This window comes from Erinaceus europaeus, chromosome 20, assembly GCF_950295315.1.
Source record: "Erinaceus europaeus chromosome 20, mEriEur2.1, whole genome shotgun sequence".
In the NCBI taxonomy this organism is placed as follows: domain Eukaryota; kingdom Metazoa; phylum Chordata; class Mammalia; order Eulipotyphla; family Erinaceidae; genus Erinaceus; species Erinaceus europaeus.
In genome coordinates, this window is record NC_080181.1 from 18,200,121 (window position 1) to 18,227,643 (window position 27,523).

The 27,523-nt window shown below is 44.9% G+C and overlaps 1 protein-coding gene across 12 annotated transcripts in view; it reads left to right on the top strand.

Moving 5' to 3' along the window:
* CADM1 (cell adhesion molecule 1) overlaps positions 1-27,523 on the top strand; it is a 411,245-nt gene that overhangs the window by 335,612 nt on the left and 48,110 nt on the right. For all 12 annotated transcript variants that reach the window (XM_060180023.1, XM_007522987.3, XM_060180017.1 and 9 more), the window contains exons 4-7: positions 1,052-1,189; positions 3,989-4,147; positions 21,055-21,154; positions 24,971-25,143. In XM_060180023.1, the coding sequence (XP_060036006.1) occupies positions 1,052-1,189; positions 3,989-4,147; positions 21,055-21,154; positions 24,971-25,143 (570 nt within the window). The remainder of the gene's footprint in view (positions 1-1,051; positions 1,190-3,988; positions 4,148-21,054; positions 21,155-24,970; positions 25,144-27,523) is intronic.

Here is a 27,523-nt window from a genome sequence, read left to right on the forward strand (position 1 = left end):
TAATTGGCATTTTCTGCTATTTCCTCTTCCTATCCAAAGGGTTTTATTGCTGCGCCATCCATTAGAGGTCATGAGTATATTCTGGATCTCTGAATAATTTTAAGTGAATGGAACTGGTTCAGAGGCACAATTTTTCTTTGTGTGTTTATGGTGACTTTTTTAAGGGACTCCAAGTGTTTGATCTTTGCTGGTTGACTTTGGAATCATTCACATGAAGATTGAAATGCAAGGGTTGAGTTCAGTGAGAAATACTCCTTTTTCTGTTTTGTTTTGCTCCTTTCCTTTTTTTATTTTTTAATAATGATTTATTATTGATTTACAAAATTAGAAGATAATAGGGGTACAACTCCACAACGTTCCCACCACCAGAATTCTGAATCCCCAATCCCTCCATTGGAAGCTACAGCAGTTCTCCTAAGGTTGAAGATATGGGTTAACTATGATTTCTACAACTATTGTCTCTCTATGTATATATTTGCCCATTTTTTAAGGTCACATCTTCTCTTCCTTCCCAAGTCATACACACACCTATTACTATATCCAAAAGTCTCTCCCTTTTTCCTCTTCTCTTTCCGGGTCTGAATGGGGCTGCAGTTCAGAGCCCTCTCGTCATCTTCCCCCCTATCACTTCTCCTCCACTGGGAATATGGATCAAAATTATCTTGGGGGTGCAGAAGGTGGGGGTTATTGCTATGAGAAATACTCCTTTCAGAAACTTCCACGTAAGGATAATAACTTAATGGTGTGCACTCCTCTATTTTGTATTTTCTTTCTGGCCACTTTTCTAATGACTGGTAACTAATCTAATGTTTCATTATTATGACTTGATGATGGAGGTATAGAATCCCGGTCATTTTAAATTAGGGAGAAAAGTTCTACGTCAGGTCATGTTGTATAATTCACTGACTTCAGTGGTGAGTCCCTATTCTCCCCTGTCCCACCAATAGCAGTTCCTTTGAAATTCCCATTCTGTGTAATGGCACTAACATCTCACTAGTAGAAGTGTCCAGAAGCAGAATTTGTTTAAAAGCATAGATTTTTCATTTTGCAGTCCCACCGCGCAATCTAATCATCGATATCCAGAAAGATACTGCCGTGGAAGGCGAGGAGATCGAAGTCAACTGCACTGCCATGGCCAGCAAACCAGCCACGACTATCAGATGGTTCAAAGGGAACAAGGAGCTGAAAGGTAAGGCATGGTGTCAGCCCTTGATTCTAATAGGGGCTCATCTTTGTACAAGTCAATAACAGATGTCCAACATTCCCCTATGACAAAAACACTTATGTAGGTAGGGTATATGGCCAGTGACTAAAGGTGGCATTTTATTCTGCTAATCACATCCTCATTCTGTAGTTTGAGGATTTATGATCATCCATGTGTTGCTAGACTTTTTCAGAGACTTGAAAAGAAGTTGACCTATAAAGTAGAAGGCTTTATTTTATTTTATTTGCCTCCAGGCTTATTGCTAGGACTCAGTGCCTGCACTACAAATCCACTGTTTTCCTTTTTGTTTCCCTTGTTGTTTATCTTTGTTTTTGCTGTTGTTGTTCCTGTTGTCATTGTTGTTGGATACGACAGAGAGAAATTGAGAGAGGAGGGGAAGACGGGGAGAGAAAGATAAACACTTGCAGACCTGCTTCACTGCCTGTGAAGCAACACTCCTGCAGGTGGGGAGCCTGGGGCTCAAACCGGGTCCTTACGCTTTGTGCCATGTGCACTTAACCTGCTGTGTCACCACCCAGCCCCCTAGAGTAGAAGGTTTTAGACCAGGAAGAACAAGTATGAAAGGGGCTTCCTGAGCTCAGCCTGTCCCTGTGTACCCTTAACTCTCATTACTTTTACCTTCTAGTGCAGAGCCAGTCAGAACTCTAAATTCTCCTGTCATAGATTTTAAAAAAAAAAAGTGTCTGTCTTCCCCTGGATGAGTTCCAGGTCATGTGCCGTCTACTGAGCTGACTGTGTGCTTTTCTTCAAAGGTTGTTATAGTCATAGATCAGGAGTTTTATCTAAGCTGTGAATTTGCAGGCACTCCCCCCCCCCCTTTTTTTTTTCTTTTGAGAAAGCTGTCATTTCCTCAGCCTATTCTTTTGCAAAGTTTGAACTTTTGTGTGATGCTCCCTTTGGCTTCCCCTTGGTACCAGCCCATCTCAGCGTCCAGTCCTGTAGCCTCAAATAGCTGCCATCTTGGCCATTGCACTGGCTAAAGGGGTACTTTTTTCTTTCTTTAGTTACTTTAAGTTCCTTCTGCATTTATCGTTGCCACTCCTTCCTTTCCCTGATTGCCTCGCATGTGGTACTCTGGACAAAGGACCAGGCAGACACTTGGCAGAAGTGTTAACTGTGTTCCTCAATTGCTTGTAAAGTGGGGATGTTTATGAGAGATCAGAGCTCTGCTCAGCTCTGATTTATGGTGGTGTGGGGATCGAACCTGGGACTTTGGAGCCTCAGGCATGAGATTCTTTTCACATGACCATTATGCTATCTCCCTCACTCCCAAATGGGAATATTAATATGACAAGCTTTGTGGAATTCTTGCAGTAATGAGAGTAGTAAATCTTTGCAAAGTGTAACTGGACCAAGATAGGTACTCCTTGTGTGTTTATTCAATAAGTTAAGAGGGCCAGGAAGGAAAGAATAAGGCCTTTTAGAAAGGGGACATCAAAATCTTTATCTTGAAACAGATAAATCTATATATAAAGCCTAAAGTTCCAGAAGAAGAAAAAGAAGAAGGGAAAAAAAAACTTACCCTGTTTCAATCTTGTCTTTGCAAGGTATGGCTTTGGAAGGAAGGAGTTTCTCATTTCCCCTCTGCTTTTCTAAGTGAACTGAGCCATTAAATGTGTGCCGATAAGTACAAAACATTAAAAGAGAGTTAATGGTGCACCATGTCCTTGGTAGAGCTGAGTTCAGGAAAGGGCCCGCCTGGGTCTATTCATCTGCTCCGGAAGCCTCCTCCCCCCTTTGCGGGGTGTTCTTGGACATGACCACCATCTGGCCAGCAGCCTATATCTTTGCTGTGTCCACCACCACCGTCTGTCTGTGTGGGTTTAGTTTTTTCTTTCTGCCATCCAAAAGTCTCAGAGTTTACCCAGTTTCATTGCAATTTCAATTATGTAAATCTATTTCAGTTTCTTTCCCTCTTAATCGTTGCTAATGGGCGTGGGTGAAGGGGGTTGTTTATATCCCCACCACTGATTGAATGACTTCAGGGATTTGGAGGATGTCCTGGAATTTTCAGACCACATAACAGCCTAGTGGCTGTTTCAAGTCCTGATGATCGAAGGGGTGAAAGGCACTTTTCCTCCTCCTGAATGTCACCAGCAGCCAGATGTCAAAAGTGGTGCAATGTGCAACTGTCATTTAGTGGAAGGCTTGAGGAGAGGAGAGATGCATGTAATGGATTTGAGCAGAAATGCTGTGTATTATGTGGAATCCATTTTGCCTTAAATATGATCCTGTGGACTGGGGCGAGAACGTAATGGTTATGTGAAGACTCTCATGCCTGAGGCACCAAAGGTCCCAGATTCAATTCCCAGCACCACCATAAATTGGGGCGAAGTAGTGCTCTGAAGCTATATATATATATATATATATATATATATATATATATATCCCTGCAAAGGTGAAAAGTAGGGAGATGACTATTTTATCAGTTATTGGCCAACTGATTACTGATTCCTCTTACCCCATGTGACTTCCATCATATTCATTAGAGTAGGAAGGTTGGGGCACAGTGGGGGAAAAACCAGAGAAAGGAGCACTGATTCCAGGTAGGCGATGGTGGAAAGGGATCTAAGCTGGAGGGTGAGAGTGCCCTTCGTGACGCACCTATCACAGAGAGATGAAACATGGTACCCACGTGTTGGCCTCCGTACTGTAGCCATTAGCCTGCCATTAAAAAGGTTGTGGGGGGAGTGGGGGTGGGAGGAGAAAGAAAGCAGGAAACCCACTCAACCCTGGTGCCCCTGCCCCTTCCGTGTCACCCAGGCAAGTCGGAGGTGGAGGAGTGGTCAGACATGTACACCGTGACCAGCCAATTGATGCTGAAGGTGCACAAGGAGGATGACGGCGTCCCCCTGATCTGCCAGGTGGAGCACCCGGCCGTCACCGGCAACATGCAGACCCAGCGCTACCTGGAAGTCCAGTGTGAGTACCCTGCCTTAGTCCACTCGGGTGCTGTAGCACAGTCCCGTGCAATCTGGAGTTTCCAGAGGGCCTCCTAGTCCTTGAGACTGGGACATTAAAGATCGCGGTGCCCACGTGGTCTGGTGGCAGCTTCCTCTGTCTCTCCTTGCTTCCTAGTTTTGACTTCTCTGTCTTCGCATGGCAGAAGGGCTAGAGGACACTCTGGAGCCTCTTTTTATAAAATGACCGAACTCCATCCGCACTCACCCTCACAGCCTAAGCACCTCTCAAAGGCTCCACACCTATTACCATCCATCCCCACAGGCTCCAGGATTTCAGCCTAGGAATACAGAGCCACAAGCTTTCAAACCATGGCAGTACCTGAGTCATTTTATTCTGAGGACAAAGAGAAACAACCACTTGAGAACACTTCAGAAAGCCATGTATGGAAGACACATGTTTTATATAATATTGGTAGAAGTTACATCTTAGTCTTCATGGGAGAAAAATAATCTGAAGACGATTTGACTGGAAAACATGGCTATATGTCAGAGTGCCAATAAGGATCTTGAAAATCCCACATTTAATAACCCAAATGTAAAAGTTTTTAAAATTATTTCAATCTGTGCTGGCACACAGCTTAATTAATTAAATCCTGTGAATATCAACGGTACTCATTTCTATGCCAACTTCAAAATCTAGGGTAATTCCTCCCACTTTATTAACCCCATCATACAGACTGTATTTTTGTGGAAGGGATTTTTTTATCCCCGTTCTGTAATAATATTTTGCTTTAAATTGCAAGCTCTCTTCCATTCTTAGCTCTAGTTCTAGCACTGAGCTTCAAAGTGGAACTTCTTGGGATCAGTGCCACAATCTTAATGACTTCATCAATAAAAGCTAGATCCCAGTGAGTGAGGCTGTCTCCTGCGGACACTCTTTTCATGTCTTCTTCTAGACTTTTCTCATTGTGAAAGGCAAAAGTATCTGTTTTCTCCACCAAGAAATCCTTGCACCAAGGTCATTGCCAAGTAGCCAGCTTACTGTTTATTTATTTGTTTAACTGCTAAAAGGTTTCTGCAGCTTCATGAACACTGAAAAATGCCAGGTGATTTGAGTCTTCAGAGTGACAGTGTGACAGATGTCCGGAATGTCAGTGCCTGGGTGTGTGATAAAGGGAAAAATCCTCGCCTTCTGTGGATCCCCAAATTCATTTTCTAGGAGCCCCAGAACAGTCATCGACTCCAAACCCTTCGATGTAAAAATGACAGAAATATACCTATTTTTCACAGATCTATAAATCGGAATCTGACATAAATGTGTCCGGTAGGAGAGAATCCTTGACCTTTCCTGGCTTTAGGTAGCTCCGAACATTTCTTGGCTAGCGGGTGGGCTAGCTTCCCCTAGTGGGTCTGTGTCCATCTTAGCGTGGACTCCTGTCTTCTTAGGTCACTGATCATGATATGTAGGACCCGCCCACATTATCCATAATGAAGTCACTGCAGTAACATATACACTTACTCACCTCTCGTCTCCAGCCAGCCGTTTCCCAGTATTTGGCCACATTTACAGACTCCAGCAGTTAGGAAGTGTGAACAGCAACCCACTGCCCGTCTTTATCACATCTCTCAATTATCTGAGAAATGTGGAGGTTGGGGGGGGGCAGGGAAAGTTATGAAATGTTGCTTCTGTTGCTTTCTTGACCTTTTGGCTACAGTCAAGTATGGGGAGGAAAAAAAAAAATTAGGAGACCATCTCAGTCCAGCCTTCTCTTACTCTGTGAGCCTGGCTCCATTCAACTTTACATAATGCAAGGTTTTTTTTTTCCCCTTAATAATTCATTTCATATACTTCATTATGTAGGTTCATTAATGGCATCATGCTTATAATTTTCATATCACTAAAACTATTGTGGTATAATGTCCCTATAATGGGAAAACAGAAATGATCGGATATTATCTAAATTGGCAGATAGTAGATTTCTTGTGACTTTGTTAATATGTAATTCATTTAAGCAAACTTAATATCCATTAACGTGCCTTGTAGGGGCCCATTAGCTTTAATAATACATCAGCTCCTTTGTGAGACCTGGGTAGATATTCAGCCAGTTCCCACCCCTAAACTCTTTCAGTCATTGCCCAGAGTGTCTCCTAAATGAAATCACAGACCTATCCATCCACCTACAAACTTAGACTTACTCCCCGAAGCAAAATAGTTCACTCACTTCACCTCCTCCCCATTGAAGACTTACAAGGGCCTTCATAAGCTTTATATTCCCTTTCCTGTCAATTCTCATAGCTGTCCTTCTAAGAAAAGGACTGAAGTTCCACATGGGAACTTGGCACAAGGCATTCTGTATTTTGAGACACAGAGAAAAGAGAAACGCCAAAGCATAGCTCCTCATCCAGGGAGCACCACCTGTTTTCACCCTTGGTGCTGTCCATGGCCCCCCCAGGTGGTGCTGGGGATTGTACCCAGAGCCTCAAAATTTCTAAGTGGTATGCTCGACCCACTGAGCCACCTCCCAAGGCCCTAATATAGCACCTTTTATAGGATACCTTTTTTTTTTTTGCTTCCGGGGTTATATAACTGGTGCTTGGTGTTGGCACTATGAAGCCACTGCCCATGTGCCATTTTTAGATTTTGTTGATAGAACAAAGAGAAACTGAGAGGGGAGGGGAGAGATATAGAGGGAGAGAGAAGCGATGCCCCTGCATGTGGGGAACCAGGGCCTTGAACCAGGATTCTTAGATGGTTCCTTACACTTAACACTATGTACACTTAACCCAGTGCACTGCCGTCTAGCCACCAACACCTTGTTCTTTTTTATTAAATGCAAACAACACACACACTTGGTGTATTGCCCCAAACTAAAAGACTCTGGGGTGGGGGGGGGGAGGATTCAGGTCCTGGAACATGATGGCAGAGGAGGACCTAGAGGGGGTTGAATTGCAGTGTGGAAAACTGAGAAATGTTACACATGTACAAACTATTGTATTTTACTTTCGATTCTAAACCATTAGTCCCCCAATAAAGAAATTTAATCACACACACATTCTTAATACTCCATTTCTAGGAAGGCATGTAAGGCAACAAGTCTTTTGCACTAAAGGTTAAAAATCTCAGTGTTCCATTAATCATAATGAGCCTTTAGAGTCTGGTATGACATCTTAAATAAGACTCCCTCGGCTCAAGAAAGTCAGCTAACTTGAGTCACTACCCTCCCTTCCTAGAGCACCACAGAGAACTTTGCAGACTGTGCCAGAAGTCCCTTCAAGTTTCTCCTTCACGCATAATGGGAATTCTCTGCATTTCCCAGAAGTCTGACTCCCCTTAAACTTCAATTGCAGCCTTGCAATACAAAAGCTTCACGCTTCAGAGATCTCAAGCAAGTCTTCATTGGCCATTGGTGTTGGCAACTCAACCCCATCCCCACCTGTGAGCGTGTTCTCTGTAGACAAGCAGTGTTATGTCTTGCTGGCTCTCAGCAAAGGAGATGCTTGAGTGCTTAAACTCAAGTAACCCACCTCCCTGGATGGATAACTTGGGGATATCCTGTGAGGAGTAATGCTAGAATCCTATCTACTTGCCCCAAACCCTTCGAGTCAACCATTCATTGTTAACCTTCTGGGGGACCATTGACCACCTTTAAAAAGCTGTTCATCACTCAGTCACTAGACAAGATGAACAATGTCACATATTTCTTTTTTTTAATTTTAATTTATTTACAAAAAAGGAAACATTGACAAAACCAGGATCAGAGCGGTGTAACTCCACAATTCCCAACACCAGAACTCTGTATCCCATCCCCTCCCCCGGTAGCTTTCCTATTTTTTATCCCTCTGGGAGTATGGACCCAAGGTCATTGTGGGATGCAGAAGGTGGAAGGTCTGGCTTCTGTAATTGCTTCCCCTCTGAACACAGGCGTTGACAGGTCGATCCATACTCCCAGCCTGCCTCTCTCTTTCCATAGTGGGGAAGGGTTCTGGGGAATTCGAGCTCCAGGACACAATGGTCAGGTTGTTTGTCCAGGGAAGTCTGATTGGCATCATGCTAGCATCTAGAACCTGGTGGCTGAAAAGAGAGTTAACATATAAAGCCAAGCAAATTGTTGACTAATCATGAACCTAAAGGCTCGAATAGTGCAGATAAAGAGTTGGGGTGGGGAGGCTCAGTTTTTTTAGATAGCTAGTAGGCATATTTTAGTTATATTCCAAAGGGCCTGTGGCAATACTAGTGGTTTTTTTGTTGTTGTTGTTGTTTGTTTTTGCCTTTTGGTTTTGTTTTGTTTTTTTTTGCCTGAGCCTGAAATCTGATATGCAGGTGGACCCAAGTTATTGTCTGGGGAGATGATGTCATGGCTGCAAAAAGGAACAGAAAGCTGGATCAGGGAAGAGAGTAGGGAAAGGGGTATAAATATTGTTGACTATTAACCCCATAGATTTGATGTGATCTGGGGCCCATACTCAGCTTAGGAGCCTATGTGACCTCTGTATCCCTGTAGATCTGAGCTCACATTGTGTGGTCATGAGTAGGAACATTCCAAACTGCCCCAATATTAGGACCCATCTTCCTCAGATGTAGCATAGAGTATGTTGTCCAGCCTCCTTCTGGAGGATGGAACATTCTCTACCATTGTTGATCCAAGTTGAGGGCAAGGTCCTATGGGGGCCCACAAAGGGGTCTGTTTTGTTTTTCCTGATAGAGATGACCAGTAACAATGGAGAGAGGGACTTATTTGAGGTCTTGGCCCATCATCTGTTTGGACTCTCAGGACTCCCTGAATAGGGCTCCAGATGATGGGGTGGCTGATAGAGTGTCACGTATTTCTTACAAGTCATTTTGCCCCACAGTTCTCTCCTAACTTGAGTCATTTGTTGGCCACTTGCACTAGATTCAGTCTGTCCATTGGACAATCCTTAATTCTTGTCTCCTCTGGATTTTTGTCTTAAAGTACTGCATAAGGCTTTAACGTAACCAAGACCTGTGTAATGATATCTAGAAAGTGAGTCTTGTGGGCCATGTATACTTTATCTGATCAACATTAGTGTAAATATACAACTCTTCCTTTTAATGTCTTTCCTTTCGCCACCTCAACGGATTGAATACACTATCCGTGATAAACATTCATTCACTTCACCACCAGGGAATCCTGACCTCATCCCTGGAGCTCTAAGAAAGGCTCCATCTACCCTGGGTAAATAAGACTTCCTCAGGGACACATCTAAGCTGGTAGAATTGGTAGTAGGTTCACTCACTGGCTCCAGCCTAACCCATAAGGTTCACTCACTGGCTCCAGCCTAATCCACAAGGCTTGTGGAAACCCCTCTCATCTAAGACAGACAGATATTAAACACAAGGGGAACAGGGTTAAGTGACAGCTAGTTAATTTCAATATTCACTCTCAGCAATGCCTTTTAAAAGTGGTATTAAAAGAAAAGGGAGGGGGGAGAAATGGAATAATGAAAACTGACAATGTTTTCCACTGAAGATCTTACTTCACAAGTGTGACAGGCACAGGGAGGAAGTGTCCGGTGAAGGGGAGGCTTGCACTTCTCCACAGGAAGTGGGGTGCACACTGAGTGGAAGCCAAGGCCTGACCTCCAGCTCAGCGGCGCTTTTGTCTCATGGACTTAAAATCCTAATTAATTGAACACAGGGCCGTGCAGTGTTTGCTAGGACCCTCATTTGTGTTACGAGGAGAAATCCTTGTGTCCAATTATGTGGGGGAAAAAAAAAGCCAGATGTGTATGCTGTCGTACTTTAATAATCCTTAAGTTTTTGGTGAGTACAGCTATTAATTGTGTAGTAGGCATTGGAGTGATTAGCATCAATGTAATTTATCATCTGGAGATTTCGGAACATAAATAAATGAGTTGTTTTGTTCAGCAAGGTGTTGACCCCTTCAGAATTAGTGGATTGGAGTCCCCCGCCTCCATCTTTTTTATTATAAATATGAACAGCACCACAATCAGCCAAGTGTTCAGTTATTTGATTTTCTGGGGCATTAGCCTCTCTTGTTTGTGACATTTCCCTGTTGGGTGCTCACTTGCAAGCTCATTAATATGGTTTTCTCATAGGAACATGGCTGGGAACGAAGAACATAGAGTAGGGCTCTGAGTTTTCCAGCTTTCATTCCAAGACCCGGCTAGGGTACAGCAACAGCATGCAACTAAATGTTTAAAACAAAATAATCTTGTTCTCAAGCTGGAGTTCAGAGAGGCCCCTCCTTAGATGTTAGGCTTGAACACTTGTGCGTTTTCATGTTCAGCTAAATGACCCCAAATTCTTCCTGTGCATCCCCCCATCCCCCACCCCCCGCTTTGGAATGTCTGTGTGTGGAGTGTTGCTCAAACTTGCAACCAGGTTCATTCTAACGGAGTGTAATACAGCTGGAGCACACACAGTTAGTGGAGCTTCAGATCTGAGGGGATATACTCTTGTCAAATAAAAGTCTGTTTAAAGGCACACAGTTCACTGTCTGAGCATTAAAAGAAAACTGTCTAAATAGCATCAAGGTGGCAACACGTAGCGACATAAGCTGGGAATTCAAAGCAGAGCTGTGACCCTCAGTGTGGAACTTAGATCGCAACGCTAAGGGAAGACAGCCTTACTCGGGACTGAGGCAGCTGTAAGGCCCTAGAATTACACCGTGTGTCTTTAACTCCCCACCCTCTATCATCGCCTCGCGTTTTTATTTTAAAAACTAAATGTACTGATGTTTATGTGTGCATGCACAAGGAATACCAGAGCACTGCTCTGCTCTGGCATATGGTGGTTGGTGCCAGGGCTTGAACCTCTGGCCTCTGGGGCCTTGGGTGTGCAAGTCAGGTTTGCTAACTGCTGTGCAGTTTTCCTGATCCCTGCAATTTTGTTTTTCTAAGTGATATGCAAAATTGCCCATTTACTTGAAGATTTAGTGTGTGTGTATGTATCTTTATTTAAAAAAAAGAAGAAGAAGAAGAGACGGGTTGTGAAAGAGAGAGTGAAAACAAAGAATCTAGAAATAGGTGCTTAAATGCCTTTGCCGCTCTGCTTGTCATCTGGCAGATCGCTGCACATGGGCATCATTTTCAAACTGTGTCTTGTTGACTTGATGGAGCCAAGTATTTTGTAGATGCATACTGATGTTAATCGAAGGTCCAGAGGAGGCTACATTTTTTTCTCCTTTCATTCCCTCAGTGGTGGTGGCAGGGGGGAGGGGGATTGGACTTTGAGGACATGATCAAAAGCTTTTCTTTTCTTTTTTTTAAATCTGTGTCCAAATAAATGCTTTTTCTGGTATTGGTGATAGTGCACTCCTGTGAAGGAAGGAGAAAATTTTAGAAATAGGGAAATCTTCCCATTTGGGATTGGAAGATACGACACAGCTTCCTAAGGCAGTTCCTATATCATGTCTTCTCCCCATCAACTTGGTCCCCAGATCATGATTTTTTTTTCCCCACCAGGGTTATCGCTAGGGCTCAGTGCCGGCAATACAAATACACCACTCCTGGTGGCCATATATTTTTCTTTCCATTTTATTCCATAGAATAGAGAGAAATTGAGAGGGCAGAGGGTGAGAGAAAGATAGACATCTGTAGACCTGCTTCACCAACCGTGAAGCATTACTCCTTCAGGTGGGGAGCTAGGGCTTGAACCTGGGTCCTTGCATGGGTCCTTGTTCATAGTACTATATGCACTTGACTGGGTGTGCCAGCCCCCAGCTCTTGATCCTGTTCTTCAGTACGTGAGCGCTGCTGTTTTCATCTTTGGCCTGTTTCTCATCTCTAGCTTCTTCTTCTTCTTCTTCTTCTTTCTCCCTTCCTTCCTTCCTCTTTCTTTTCTTTCTCTTTTTTTCCAGGATAGGCCCTTTCTCCCACTGCTCTCTCTCCCTCTCTCTCTCTCTGTCTCTCTCTCTCTTTTGATGCCATGAATTGAATCTAGAGAAAGTTACTTCTGTAGTTCTTATTTCCCTGATATGATCAAGGCATAGAGACCCCTGGTTCAATTTAATGAGTTTTGTATGCCTTATTCCCATTTTTAGTGATTTAACCATAGGTCTACAGCATTGCGAGATTTCAGGGTTAGGGTTTTATAGTTTCTCGTCAGTGTGTGTGTATATGTATGGCCATACTCACCACCACTAGACACGCCCCCTTTCTCCCCCCTCATCTCCACCATAGTTCTCTCAAAGGCAGAGAGAGAGACTGTGGTGATGATATTCTCCGTCAGTTCATTTGCGTTAGTCTTCTATATTCTGCCTGTGAATGAAGCCCCTCCTGTTGTTGTCAGTCTCCTCTACGTGCTCCACTAGCATGGCCACCTCCATTCTGTCCCAAAGAATTAATGTCTTTAGTGGAAGATTACCAGTCCATCAGCAGTAAACCCTACAACTTTTTTTTTTAAGATTTATTTTTTTTATATTTATTTATTCCCTTTTGTTACCCTTGTTATTTTAGTGTAGTTACTATTGTTGTTATTGATGGATAGGATAGAGAGAAATGGAGAAGAGAGGGGGAGAGAAAGATAGACACCTGCAGACCTGCTTCACCGCCTGTGAAGTGACTCTCCTGCAGGTGAGGAGCCGGGGACTCGAACCAGGATCCTTACACCTGCCCTCGCTCTTTGTGCCACCTGTGCCTAACCCGCTGCACCACTGCCCAACTCCCTCACCAATGAATGTTTTAAACTCTGATAGTTGGTGTTAGCACAGCATAGTGGCAGGTCTGAATTCTTGGTGTTATTAAACTCCCTGTGTTAGTTGTGATGTGTCCTGCAGTGCCAAAAGTAGACAGTATCTAAAGTACAGCCAGTAACATTGCAGCAAATACCTTGGGAACATGACCCGAATCACCATTGGCATTGTGCTCTCTGCCTATAGAAGGCGCACTGCCTGCCCCACCATCTCACTGTCTGGTCCAGGGGCAAGATGTGTGGCTGTTAGCACTCTTGCATGACAGAACTAGTCTCTTAATATTCTCTTCACTGAGTGGTTTTCAAGTGAAGGTCACACCAGGCATGCTAAGTAAGTAGCGAGATGAAACTAAGGGAACCACAACCCCAGAGCTGAAGTGAAAGTATTGGGAATTACTTGGAATCTCCAGGAAGAAAACGTTCATACTGTGTAATAATGGCCATTCATGAAAATTCAACAGACAGGCCATGAGAAGGAGACATTTTTTGTGGCAAGAGATCCAGCCAAAGAGACCAAAACCTAGGGCCGGGTGAGTGTGCTCAGTCCTGAGAACATGAATCCTCAGAATCGCAAACACCACTGACAGCCCGTCTCAGGCAGCTGCTTCACCTAGAGCCACTGAGACCCTCCCCTCGCTCTGGTGGCGCACCTCCTCTGGAATCTTCTCCCTCCCTCCTGTGCGTTGGGTCCTCCTAACCACTCTTAGCTTGTTGTCATCCTTTGGAGTGAGTGCATGCCCAGAATAATCTCAAAAATGGTAACATGCTTAGTTTATCTTTAGCAGGGAGAGAAGATGGATCCACGCTCTGAATTTTTTTTTAATTCAAATTTTGATTTTTTTTTTTTTTTTTTTGATAGAACAGAGAGAACTTGAGCTAGAAGTCCATGAGCATGGCAGTGTGTGTGTGTGTGTGTGTGTGTGTGCTCAACTGGGTGCGCCCCCTTCAGTTCTATTTCTCAAAGTGAAATGTTACTGGCTTACCAGTTAAAATGATAGAAATGTGACAGGGTACAACACATGAAGGCTTTATTGCGTGCATGCGTTTGTGTTTTGCTTCTGCTTTTGCTACTAGGACTTAGCCAGAAGTTCATTGCCTGCATGATTTTACTAATCCCAGTGCCCCACTGGATACTTTCCCTCTTTTTTTTTTTTTCCTCCAGATGAAGGAGGGAAGAATAAAGACACACAGAGGTGGGCTCCCTTCACAAAGGGTGAAGCAAGGCTGTAGGTGGCTATCTTTCTCTGTCCCTCTCTACCTCACCCTTCCCCTCTCAATTTCTCTCTGTCCTATCCAATAAAATGGAAAAGATGGCAAGAGAGAGAGAGAAAGAGAGAGATACGGAGAAGAAGAGATAGTGTAACTCTGCCCCATCACTCATGAAGCTTCCCCTCTGCCTGTTACTCCCAGTGTGGTGGCCAGGGACTCAATCCTGGGTCCTTACAGATGGGAATATTTGTGTTCTACTGAGTCCTTGCTCCCTACATTTTTTTATATATATATATATATATATATATATTTTTTTTTTATTGCTGGGCTCGGTGCCTGCACCATGAATCCACTGCTCCTGGAGGCCATTTTTTCCCCCTTTTGTTGCCCTTGTTGTAGTTTCGTTGTGGTTATTATTATTGCCCTTGTTGACGCAATTCGTTGTTGGATAGGACAGAGAGAAATGGAGAGAGGAGGGGAAGACAGAGAAGAGGAGAGAAAGATAGACACCTGCAGACCTGCTTCACCGCCTGTGAAGCGACTCCCCTGCAGGTGGGGAGCCAGGGGCTAGAACCGGGATCCTTACGCCAGTCCCTGCGCTTTGTGCCACATGCGCTTAACCCACTGCGCCACCGCCCGACTCCCACATTTTTTTTTTTTTTAATCAGACGTCTGCGTAACAATATTTTCTCAACTTCTCATCTTTCAGTCTCTCTCTTGGCAAGTATAAAATTACATTCCTGCTGCATGCCACGCATCAACCCTATTCTAGCCACTCAGGACACACAAGACCAAATAGTGGGTGAAAATTTTCTTCCTCAGAGCTGACATTCTGTGCAGTGAGAAGAAAATAAGAGAATTAAAAAAAAAATCAGTATGAAGTTTTTTTGTTTGTTTGTTTGTTTAGCCAGACCACAGTATTCAGCTCTGATTTACGGTGGTGCTAGGGATTGAACCTGGGACCTCAGAGCCTCAGGCATGAGAGTCTGTTTGCATAACCATTGTGCTGTCTCCCCCATCCAATATGAAGACTTTCTTAGCCAGTGTTCACTCTCAGACATTGAAGAGTTCTCACAAACAGGGAGTGAGTTTGCACCCCATGTTGGAAAGCACCACAAACATCACTTTGCACCACAGCTTCACAGAATCAAAATTGATTCCGTTGGGTAAACATTCATTTCAATATCCACCAAACTATTTGCGACTTGTGACAAGAGGAAATTGCATTCTACCAGGGCATGTGCTCTTTGGTCCCACCTCGGTCCCCCCACCAGATTTGACTCCTCCCGCTAGTAATAGCTCAGCTCTCCTCAAGAAGTGCAGTTCAAGCTCTCAGATTCATACAAGAGGTGTCACAGCAGGAAGTCCCTCACCTTGCAAACAAACAAAATAATGGCGTTGAAAATTATTCATGAATGCATGATGACAGCAGAAAGCAAGAGGACCTTTGCGAGATGTTCTCACTCTGCACAGAGAGCTCCCGTGTGACTCTTCTCTCAGCAGTCTGGATAGGTAGTAAACATTGTACTCCTTCCCTTCTAAAACTCTCCCAATAATCTCGGCAGCCATGATGTAGGGCTGGGTCCTGGGCTTGGAGCATGGGCACTCCCTAATGCTCACCAGATCTCCTTTGTCTTTGCTTTTTATTTATTTTATTTTTTTATCTTATTTTTATTGGATAGAGACAGCCAGAAATTGAGAGGGGACAGGATGATTGAGAGGGAGAGAGAGAGATACCTGCAGACCTACTTCACCACTTGTGAAGCTTTCCCTCTGCAGGTGGGGACCAGGGGCTCGAACCCGGATCCTTGCACACTGTAACATGTGTGCTCAACCAGGTGTGCCACCACCTGGCCCCAGTCTTTGCTTTTGTTGTTTCCCTCCAAACTGCTGTAATCCCCCAAGACTGACAAAGACTTGAATGCACAGGCACTGATCCAATATTTCTCCTAATCATTGCGATACATCTAGTGCCAGGCTGCCCCCAAATTCTCCCTGGCAATCCTGTAAGCAACTATGAACATACAGTCCACCGGCATCCATGTTCCCCTCTAATGCTGTTTAAGAGTAATGAGTGTCGGGGGCTGGGCATTAGTGCTCCGGGTTAAGCGCACAAAGTGTAAGGACTGGCATAAGGATCCCGGTTCTAGCTCCTGTCTCCCCACCTGCAGGGGAGTCTCTTCACAAGCAGAGAAGCAGGTCTGCAGGTGTCTGTCTTTCTCTCCTCTGTTTTCACCTCCCCTCTCAGTTTCTCTCTGTCCTATCCAACAATAAGAACAGCAGCAACAACAATAATAACAGCAACAATAACACCAACAACAATGGGAAAAAGATGGCCACCCGGAGCAGTGAATTTGTGGTGCAGGCACCAAGCCTCAGCGATAACCCTGGAGGCAAAAAAAAAAGAAAAGTAATGGGTGGTCATCTATGATAGAAGCTTGAAGAGATTCTGTCCCAAATGCAGTTAAAGGAGCAGGCTTGTACTCCAGCCCTTGGAGCTGGTTGCACCCAGAATGTCAAACATGCCCACACACCCTGATCTGGAAACTCCCAGGGAGAGAAGCATGCCAGAAGCCTCGGGGTCTCGCTGCCAGTGTATCAGGGACCCTTCCATCCTGCTCCAACTCTATGCTCTCTACTAAAGATACCCCAGGCGAAAAAAACAAGCTAAGTATGCCTTTCAAAAACTTCTTGTTAAGGCCTGATGCTTTAGTGTTGTGATCTGGAGAGAAGGAGACTGTGTCTTTTCATTTACATAGGAAAGTGAAATAAATGCAGGTTAAAGTCTCGAGTTTCATCTTCTGTAAGAGATGGGAGAACACAGTGCAAGGTCAGACTGGCATGAAATCAATTGTAATCTGCCAGCAAGCCATTCTAACCTCTTGAAGAGCTTCCTTTTATATATATCTTCCCCTTATAGAGAGAGCAAAGTACATTTAAAGAAAGTCTCATCAAGTCAGAATGTCCTTCTCATATTATTTTTTTTAATTGGTTGCTACTGTAGTGTGACCTAGAGCCTCCTGGTCTTTAACCCACTGTGCAATTTTGACTAATGAACAAATTTTATCTGCTGTAGCGGTCTTGCTAAATGTCTTTTTTTTTTTTTTTTTAAATCACAGTATATTAGGAAAGCCTCAGATCCCTCGACCTAATTGATTGGCTATTGATGATGCTATCTCTATAGCTGTGATGTCGCATAAGTGCACAGACATAACTCTTTCTCTTATTTTTATATAGCAATTCCATTTTATAATGACAGTAAGCCATTCCAAGCCATACATTTCTGGACAGTTATTGCACTTGGGGAGAAAGTGTCATCTGGCCCTTGGCCTTGCACCTTACAACACCAACTGATGCAGAAAATGATTACCCAGGAAATGGACTAGGCCTTACCTCATTACTTAAAAATATATCTTGGGGGGGGGGGCGGTAGCGCAGCAGGTTAAGCACACGTGGTGCAAGGCGCAGGGACGGGCATAAGGACCCCGGTTCGAGCCCCCAGCTCCCCACCTGCAGGGGAGGTGGTGAAGCAGGTCTTCAGGTGTCTATCTTTCTCTCCCCCTCTCTGTTCTTCCCCTCCTCTCAATTTCACTCTGTCTTATTCAACAACAATGGCAACAATAATATTAACAACAATGATAGACAACAAGGGCAACAAAAGGGGAAAAATGGCCTCCAGGAGCTGTGGATTCTAGTGCAGGCACCGAGCCCCAGTAATGACCCTGGAGGCAAAATAAATATATAAATAAATAAATCTTGGGAGTCTGGTTGTGTTTCAGAAAAGATTTGGTGGGTTCCAATGATTTATGAACATAATTAAAGTGTAAATGATGACTTCTGGGCTGTTCAGTCAGCCATCTGGGTTGCTCAGTGTTTTGACCTCCTCACAATGTAGTCAGAAGCTTCCTGGGGACATGGAACTTCCATGAGTTCTAGGTAGGGCCACTGGTGATGTCCCGAGATTTCCTTCCCATCTGTTGAAAGGACTTGAGGAGTCCTTTTTCCAGGACAGAAGTGAGGGGGGTGTATGTGCACAGAATCTGTTGAGGTGGGCTGGGGCGACAGCGTAATGGTTATGCAAAACGACTTTCATGCCTGAGGCACAAATGGTTCAAGGTTCTATCCCTAGCGCCACCAGAAGCCATAGCCGAGCGGTGGTCTGGCAAAAGTAAAAAGTAATACATGATCTGTTGGTGGAAAGTCTCCTGTGTCTCAGGATGGATCCTGGCCTGTAGAGTCTGTCAGATCTTCAGGCTGGGTATGAAGGTAGCTCAGCTGCCTGCAGTCAGGGAACACCCTGTCAGCGCTGCACTTGTCAGAGGCAGGTGAGTCTCTATAGCATTTGGGCAGGAGGGACGGCTGTTATGGGAACTATAGCAGCTGCCCCCATAAGTAGATGGTCGATGCTTCAACCAGAAGCCCGAAGAGTAATTTGGGTGAAAATCAGTTATTAAAACTGAAGGTGAATCTTCTGTGACTTAGCCTGTGTGGCTCATTTTCTTTGTTTGACTTGAGTTCTGGGTGGAGAACGAGTCCTCAGCTGGTTCTTCCTAATTTATGAGCGTAATTGACAACTGGTAAATGGCCAGTTGTCAATTAAATAGCCAGGACTGGGGGGTAAGGGAACTGGAGGGGGCATTTAAAACAAGCTCTGTGGTACTGAAAAGGCAGGGTGGATGGATTCTGAACACTCTCCTTATTATTAATGGACGTTGAACATGTAAAACCCTTAGTGTGCTGTGCTGAAAAATGCACTCTCTCTGCTTACTTTTAAATTACACAAAGGGGGAAGAAAAAAAAAAAAACAACCCAAAATCCTTCCACACAAGCCGGCAAGCTCTCAGCTTCTCCTTAATTAATGGGCCCAAGTCAGCCATGCATAGAAATTGTAGCCCTTAGGTGGATCAGAGATTAACCTATAAGCAAACGTTATGTTCCAAACCAAATTTGGGGTTTTAAATTTAGCCTCGCCCAGAATGGCTGAAGGTCACAATGACAGGGAGCGATTCCTTAACCTAAAGCCCTGTCAGTGCTGCCTTTCCCCGAGTGTGAGCTAGAAGAGAGAAAACCTTTTATTTTCCGTGTTGCCAGTAGCAAAACCTGCTCCCACTATTATTTGTGTATCTTTTTCCTTAACAAAGTTCAGCTGGCTCTGTGTGTGTGCATGTGTAACAGCAGCAGACACATGACTCTTATACGGCATCCCCATGTCTGCATTTTCCTCCCAGGATAGAGTGGCCTGGAGCTCTTGCTCCTGCCCTGCAGCCAGTGTCCCTTCAAGGCCGTCCTGTTCATCCTTGATGAGTGTCTTCAGTGTCTGCCTTCGCAGCCCAGAAGCCTCGATGCCATTTTGTTCTTATATAATTTCTTGGCCAACAGTAGAACTGGGGCCTTGCAGGCTCGGCATTCGCTTACTCACTCTCTCTCTCTGTCTGGCAAGTGATTTACCATTCTCAGAAATCAACACCGATTCCAAGGGCACACTGGTGTAGGGGAAGGCCCTCTGAGAAGGTTTCAAGTGCCGTGTGGTTTTAGGAAGAGCGGAGGGTGACAGCAAGGAGAGTATTTAAAAAACACAGCTGGAAGGCCCCCTGGCCCGAGAGCTCTCCCTAAGCCAACCACCTAGCTGCGCACAGGTGAGGGTGGTGGGACCCAGGCACATTCTGTGTTCTCTCCCAGGTTCCATAGAAGGAATGTTAATGAGCTAAAGATGGCTTGTCAAAGGCCAGGGGGCTGTTGTTTAGGTGGTGTGATTGTCTGAGAAAGTAAAGTTATGGAAATTGTTTTGACCTTTTAGCCAACTGATGTCTTGCCCTCTCACATTTATTACTCTGGGGTACGTCTCCAAAAATACACATTCACAGAGCCACAGAATGAAATGAGGGAGCTGATTTAGGGATTAATCGCTTGTTAGTTCAGCATAAGACCAAAAAAAAAAAAAAATCCTCCGGATTCTATTCAAGGTTTATGTGTAAATGTAATTCATCTGAGTTAATTCCAACCTCTTCCAGCTCCCTGCTCCCCGCTCCCCACACTTACCACCATTTATCTCATAGCCATCCCCCCCCCCAAAACTCACAAATACCATCTTAAATAGTTAGTGGAGATGAGAATACCTACAGGACTTGCCAGAGAGAGCTGCACTGCATTAGCAAGCTCTCCGCTGATTTATTTGCGGAACGCCATTGGGGCATGTGGTTTTTGAATCAGAGATCCTTTTCAGTGTGCGTTTCTTGAGCGGTCTCTAATTAGGTTCACTCCATGACCTTGAACCTTCTATCAGTAGTTTCCTTCTCAGAGTACTGGTGTACACTCATGGTATTTCCTACAATCATGGCAGCTTAGGTCACATCTGTGTGCTTCCTTCGTTTGTTTACTTTGAAAGAGTTTTTATTGGGAGCCTTGAAATCTCTCTTGCGTGTGTGTGTGTGTGTGTGTGTGTGTGTGTGTATGTGTGTGTGTGTAGGAGGCGTCGAGGATCAAACCCAAGGCCTCACACATCCAAGGCATATCATCTACCACTGAGCCATCCTGTTCCTCATTCTTAAAACCATTTGGTTGGCATCCAGAAGTCCCTGCCTTTCCCCTTGGAAAACAAGAGCACAGAAGAAGCAAACTTATTAATATGCAGTGTCACAATCTATTGTCACATAGTAATATATGATATATGATAAAATGTATCAATTTTGAGCACCACAAATATCTGTGGCTTCACCTCAGCATGAAGGCAAATGAGTTTCCTCTAGCTTGAGTGAGTTTGGAGATAAACTTCAATGTAACAAAAATGTATTTCACAGGAAATGTTTGATGTGACGCAGTTGGCTTATGAATCTCTTATCTGTTCTCGGTTCACTCCTCAGAGTTATTAGTCAATTTAATTTGAGCAAATGCCAGGATTACTAACTAATTAGAAGGATGTTAGTGAAGGCAAGAGGGCGGCAAGAGGAATCTGGGGTGGCGCGGGGTTTGTGGCAGCCTGCGAGCCTGATTCTATCTGATGATACCATTTGCTAAACATTCTACTTTGTGTTGTTGTCACACAGATAAGCCTCAAGTGCACATTCAGATGACTTATCCTCTACAAGGCCTTACCCGGGAAGGAGACGCGCTTGAGTTAACATGTGAAGCCATCGGGAAGCCCCAGTAAGTTCCGAGGGCCAAGGTTGGCAGAGGGTCGCGAGAAGTAAATGTCACAACACAGAGATGTGCATTCACAACTCACTGGCCTGTCACCTGTCTCCTGCTGCAGAGAATGCAAGATGTTTCCACAAAATAAAAGGACGCTCAGTGAAAAGGGGTGGGGAAGTGGTAGCTGTGAGTCCACGTGGCCAGGCTGCAAATGGGGGAATGAATTGCCAGCTAAGGTGGAGATCTTAGCTAATTCAGTGTCGTCATCATTGACATCAGAACCATTTGCTCTCTCTCATACACAAAAATAGCTTTATTTTATTTTATTTATTTATTTTTGCCTCCAGGGTTATAGCTAGGGCTCAGTGCCTACACTATGAATCCACTGTTCCTGCAGCCATTTTTCAGATTTTTTTTAAATTTTATTTTTGATAGGACAGAGAGAAATGGAGAGAGGAAGAGAAGACAGAGAGGGGTAGAGAAAGACAGACACCTGCAGACCTGTTTCACAGCTTGTGAAGCGACCCTCCCCAGCTCCCCCCACCCCGGGCGGGGGCCTCTAACTGGGATTCTTACATGGGTCCTTGCACTTCCTACTATGTATGCTTAACCCAATGTGCCACCACTGAGGCCCCCCCCAAAAAAATTGCTTTAATACATTTTTATTGTGCCCAGCATCTAACAATGTATCTTCCCCTCTTCTCTATTACTGTCTGAACTGGTAGGAAGGTGCTTTTGAGGCTGAAACTGAACTCCTGTGTTTAGAGTCAGTTGTAGGCATTTGAACTTGTCCTGCCTTTAATTTTGTGTCTCCTACCCTTGAAGAGAAGTATTGTACTTGACTCCAAGAAATATTGTTGTTGGCAAGTAATGGTTCTCAAATATGTTGTGGGGCCTGAGGATGCTCACATGGTAGAAGTGTGTGTGCCTGAGAGAGAGAGAGAGAGATAGAGAGAGAGAGAGAGAGGAAGACTTGACATGTCCATGACCCAGGCTCAAGCCTTGATACCACATGAGAGTACCATGGAACTTAGGAAAGTTCTGGCATTGTGTCATCAGCCTCTGTCTCTCTGAAATTAAGAGAATGCAAAAATAGAGATGAATCCCACAGGCACACTAGTTTTCACAAGGCATTTGTGTGTGTACAATTGCCTAGATGTAAAAAGCCAACCCTTCTGTCTTGTCAGTAACAGAGAGAAGCTCAAGCTCCTTCACTTGACCCTGCTACATAAACGAAACTTGAGTCAGAGCAACTACACAGCCTCAGAAAGCCCGACCAAATGGCTACGTGACCATCAGTGCCACTTGGGATAGTGCTCAGATTAATATTCCTTGTAGAGAACAGGTTGTTTTGAGCTGATCCTTGGGGGTGAGGGACAATCCCAACCTCCCCTCCCCAAAAGGGAATAGCAGGCCAGTGTTGGCATCAGGAGCCTTCTGACTTGCAGTGGCCACCAGCAGAAAGACAGCACTGGGCTCCCTCTGCTGTCCCTGTGCTGTGATTTTCTTCCTCCCTCCCAGAGCTCTGCTCGCCAGCCTTTATAGTCACCAGTTTCAGAGGAGGAATGCAGAGTGTTCTCATAGAGCCTTCCCCCACACTCTTTTGGGACTAAGAGATGATGGATGACAGGAGTCCCAAGACCTAGAGAGAGCCTGGCAGATGGGGCCCTCCCCTCCCTTCATCCTCCCCACTCTAGAATGTACCCCTAACTAACCATCTGGAGCTTGAAAGCTGACCTTTAGAAAATGGGAGGTGGTCTTGGTTGGCTTTCCCTTCTCCTCTGGTGTTCCAGAGTGACTTGGTTTGCAAGCGCTGGCAGCCCCATCTTTGTCTCCTTGGAACACGACACACCATCCAGAGCTCTCTTGCTGAAGTGAATCATTTGTATTACGCCCTAGTTAGCGGTTTACCTTTGCCTCCAAAAGAATCCAGTGGTTGGGGAGAGAGCACAGCCTGTCAGGCCTCTGTCCATTTGCGGTGCCTCTGCTCAGCCACACTCACCACACTTAAGGGGCAGGGCTTGCTAACCTGTATTTTGTCTCAGACCGTGTGTGTGTGTATGCGCGCACGCGTGTGTGTCCTCCAGAAGAAGGTAGGGTGTTCAATTGAATGTGCCACGGGGACAGTAAATTACACATTTTCCTCAGGACCCTGTGCCAGAGAGGGTCCCTTTGCCCCTCTCCAAGATGCCGCTCAGCTCTGGTGGTGTGAACTGCCAGGCATCACCCTGCCTCGCACCCTCCTAGCACATCACCTATTTATTTTCTCAAAAAAAATTGCATCCGACAAAAATGGTAATTTAACTCGCCATTAAGCATGGTGATTGTTCTCAGCACACCCCCCAGCCTCACAGCTGACACAGCTGACCCCCCCCCCCCCCCCAGCCCAGCTCAGCTGTCAAGCAGCAGGACACAGGCCGGGCTGCCAGGCTGCCTCACTTGCCACTGCCTGCAAGGAGGACATATGCAGCACTAATTCTTAAATAATTTACCAGGCCGTGATGACAAACCCATGTGTAATTAAGGAAAAATTGTAACTTCACATCCCATTTTAGAAGCGGAATGCTACTTGACAGGGCTAACTTGAGGATCCGGTCTGCATTAAGCCTGGGTCCTCTGTCACAAAGCTGCCCCTAGTGGCAGCGGCAGGAACTGGAGGGAGGACTTGACTGCTCTGGTCTCTGGAGCCATGGCTTTGTGTATTTAGATATTGGGGGCTGCAGGGTAGGGCGGCAGGAATCACGCACACATGAGATGTGTGTTCTGCCTCCAAGATCCATGCCCCTGGCCTAGGCGGCCCTTCCTTCAAAATGAATGTTCCCAGGAATAATCTGACTGTGTGGCTTCCTTTTCCAAGGAAGTTGCAAAAGATGCCTGGAAGAATGGAATTTTTTTTCCCCAATTTTAAATTCGGGGAGTTTGGAATATAGTCTCTGTAGGCCACATCAGATCTGGAGTATCCCTCGGAGTTTGCTGTGTCCTGGTGGCTACAGACGTGACACCAACATTTCTTGCGGTTGTCCCCGTGTGAGCCAGTGCTCAGAGCTGCAGTTGGCTCTGCAGAGACCCCCCTGGGTAGCCTTTCCCTCAAGACATGGAGGGGACACAGGAAGATGCAGTGTCAGGGGATGTACAGATACAAGGAGTTGGGGTGACGGGGGACGGTGGCTTCTTTGAGGGGGATAGAGACAGATTATCTGCAGGGGCTCCACAGAGTGGAAGTGGATGCCTCTTCCCAGAAATAGAAGAGGCAGCTTTTTTCACACAGCAAAATCCAACAGAAAGCACTGCCCAGATGACAAAGCCCATTGTTTTTTGTGTGACACCGTAATACAAGTGGCTTCTTAGTAGGCATCTCAGTGTGTTAGGAACCATCAGATCACTGCACGGTATCACTAGCCAAGAATTCGATCCCCTCCCCCCCAATTAATGAGATGATTAACAATGGGTGAGCTCTGGCCTGTCTGGACTGGTGTGAAACCACCCAGCAGGGCTGGGAAAATGGGGGAGGGGAGGTTTGAGGTGTTTTTTATTGTGCTGATTTGTCGAAAATGCGATGGAAATAATGAGCCTCCTGCTTGTGGTCTGTTGAAAAGTTCTCAACACCTGACCACGGGTTTGTTGTTATTTATTTTATTTTAAGGCTCTATTCCAAGCAGATATCTCAAGGCTTCATGGTTATTACTCTGTGAGCTTAAATTACCTGCAGTGGGTACTCTTAATTACGCCACCCTGCATGTGATGTGTTTAACAGGCCGGCGAGAAGCTGGATGCAGACATGTTAGTGGGAAATGCTAATGCAACCTGCCTCTCTCCCCTCGCCCCCCGCAGGCCTGTGGTGGTGACTTGGGTGAGAGTCGATGATGAAATGCCTCAACACGCGGTGCTGTCCGGACCCAACTTGTTCATCAATAACCTAAACAAAACAGATAACGGTACATACCGCTGTGAAGCCTCCAACATAGTGGGCAAGGCTCACTCGGATTACTTGCTGTATGTATACGGTACGTGAGAAGATAAAGCGCTCTTCCTCCAGACTCATTCCCACCCACGTTAGCTGCTGCTCCCGGCTCCCCGCTCCCCTTGCAAAATCCCAGACCCCACTGGCTTGTTCCCTTCAGCAGCTGAAAGCAGCCCAGCCTGAGGTGGGCCCCAGTGTCTCCACCTGGGAGTGCAGCAACTTTTCTTCTCCACCTCTAATCCTGGGGATTCCCCACTAGATCACAGTCTCTGGTCGTGCTGAGTTAGGAGAGCTGTGTCCTCAGGCACAAGCTATGGAGATTATGTTAGAAATAATGACTGCAGAACTCAGCCTTACCAATTAATGGCTTTTCAGCTCAGAAAGTTTATTCCCAGTGGTATTTTCCTATGATACCTGGGTTAGCCTTTCTTCTGCTTTGATGAGCAGAAATATCCTATTTTCAGCATGAAGCTATTACCTTCCAGAAGATGTTGCAAGCCAGTAAATACCTGGGGGGAAAAAATAGGACGACTAGTTGGTAGCTGCATCTCCCACCAAGGGCTACTACTTTGAACAGAAATGTTTTCTCTTTTAATTTGTTTTCCTAAATCTTGCTTACAGGATAATTAAAGCATATTGTGTATCTCACCCTCTGGTAGTATTTTAAACATATATCCATTTGCATTTTATTGTCAATGTCACATGTACTGAATATTCTTTATTTAGCAAGGAGTGTACTGTTTCTTAGGAAGATAAATTGAGTCTTTTTCTTTGCAGTTGAAGTCTCTTGGTTTACTTTTATTCCAGGAAAAAAAAACAAGTCATGAAATGACATAACACAGAATGAGTAACTGTAGACATGAAAAATTCAGTGTCCTGTAAATATCTGAATATTTTGTGTGCCTTTCTTTCTTCCTGCTGGCTGTGTAAGTAATCCAAACATAGGTGTCTATGAAGAGACACACATATATACACATATCAGTATGCGTGCATATGGTAGATTTGCTCCCCTCATGTCTTAGGACCTGGCCACTTTCCTTATGAAGAAGAGAAGCATAGGGATCTTTTGAATGATAGAGAAGCATGTTTTGTACTTCAGTGGCATGGGTATTAAGGTATTGCCCCCTTGCTTGTCCCTGTAAGGTTCAGATTTCTCACCACCGGAATGCAAAGCTAGAATGTCAGCCTTCGTAGAAGAATGTTTTCTTTCTTTCTCTCTTCCTTCCTTCCTTCCTTCCTTCCTTCCTTTCTTTTGTTCTTAATTTTTTACAGAGAAAAATCGAGAGAGGAGGGGAGAGCAGAAAAGGGGAGAAAAAGATAGATACCTGCAGACTTGCTTCTCCGCTCTTGAAGCGACTCCCTGCAGGTGGAGAGCCGGGGACCCAAGCCAGGATCCTTGAGCCCGTCCTTGCGCTTCACACTACATGCGTTTAACCCACTGCACTACCACCTGACCCCCGAAGAATGTTTTCTTTGCACACACCCCCCATAGCATCTCCACACCACAGTCCATAGACAGTGGATGACCACAGTGAGGGGACTAGCTCCTCCACGCAGGGAGAAGCCGACTGATGGTCCCCTTTCAGCTTAGCAAACGCAGAGCCACCAGGACTCCTGGACTTTTCACACCCAGCTGATGTGAGGAGATAGAAGGAAAGTCCCTTGAGGCACTTTGTTCTTCTATTCTGTCTCTTCACATCAAGGTTTGCACCTCATGGGAGTCCCTTCTTGTCCAGGTGTACAGAATTTCATCCTGTTTATATGATAAAGATGGAAAAAAATAACAGTCCATAAGACTAAGTAGCATGGAAAAACAATTTGGATTGATTCTACTTGCTGTTCCTGCATCTCAAGCTGAAAGACATTCCATGGATTTGATGGACAGATCTATCTGAATACTTAAGGATAGTGACATATTGCTAGATGTACTTAGCGCCCACTTTGTCTTACCACTGAGTATTTTTCATGCCCAGTCACCTCTAATCTTCACAATAGCACCACAAGGTAAACCTTAGCATCAGCCAGGCTGCAGATTATAAAAGAAAAAAAAAAAGCTCTAGACGGTCACCTAACAAGCCCAAGTTCATATGGCTGTGTAAGTGTGTTTCAGTTACATAGTACTTTCGCTCCATAGTCTCTAGCAAAATCCATGTTTTTCCTTGTGGTTCCTCTCACTCTCCCCCCTTCCCAATAGGGCAGTTATCTCCAACAGAACAATGGTCTTTTGGAATGAACTCTCTGCAGCAGAGTGCAGTATTTGAAAGCCAAAGACCAAGGAAACCTGCCTATTATGGCAAACACATCTACCATCACATACCTATTTCCCCCAGCCCAAGATGCTATAGTTATTCTTGTCTAGGGATTTACTAGATATACAATTTACTCTCTCCCTCTCTTCCTTAATCTGTGCTGGTAGCGATGCT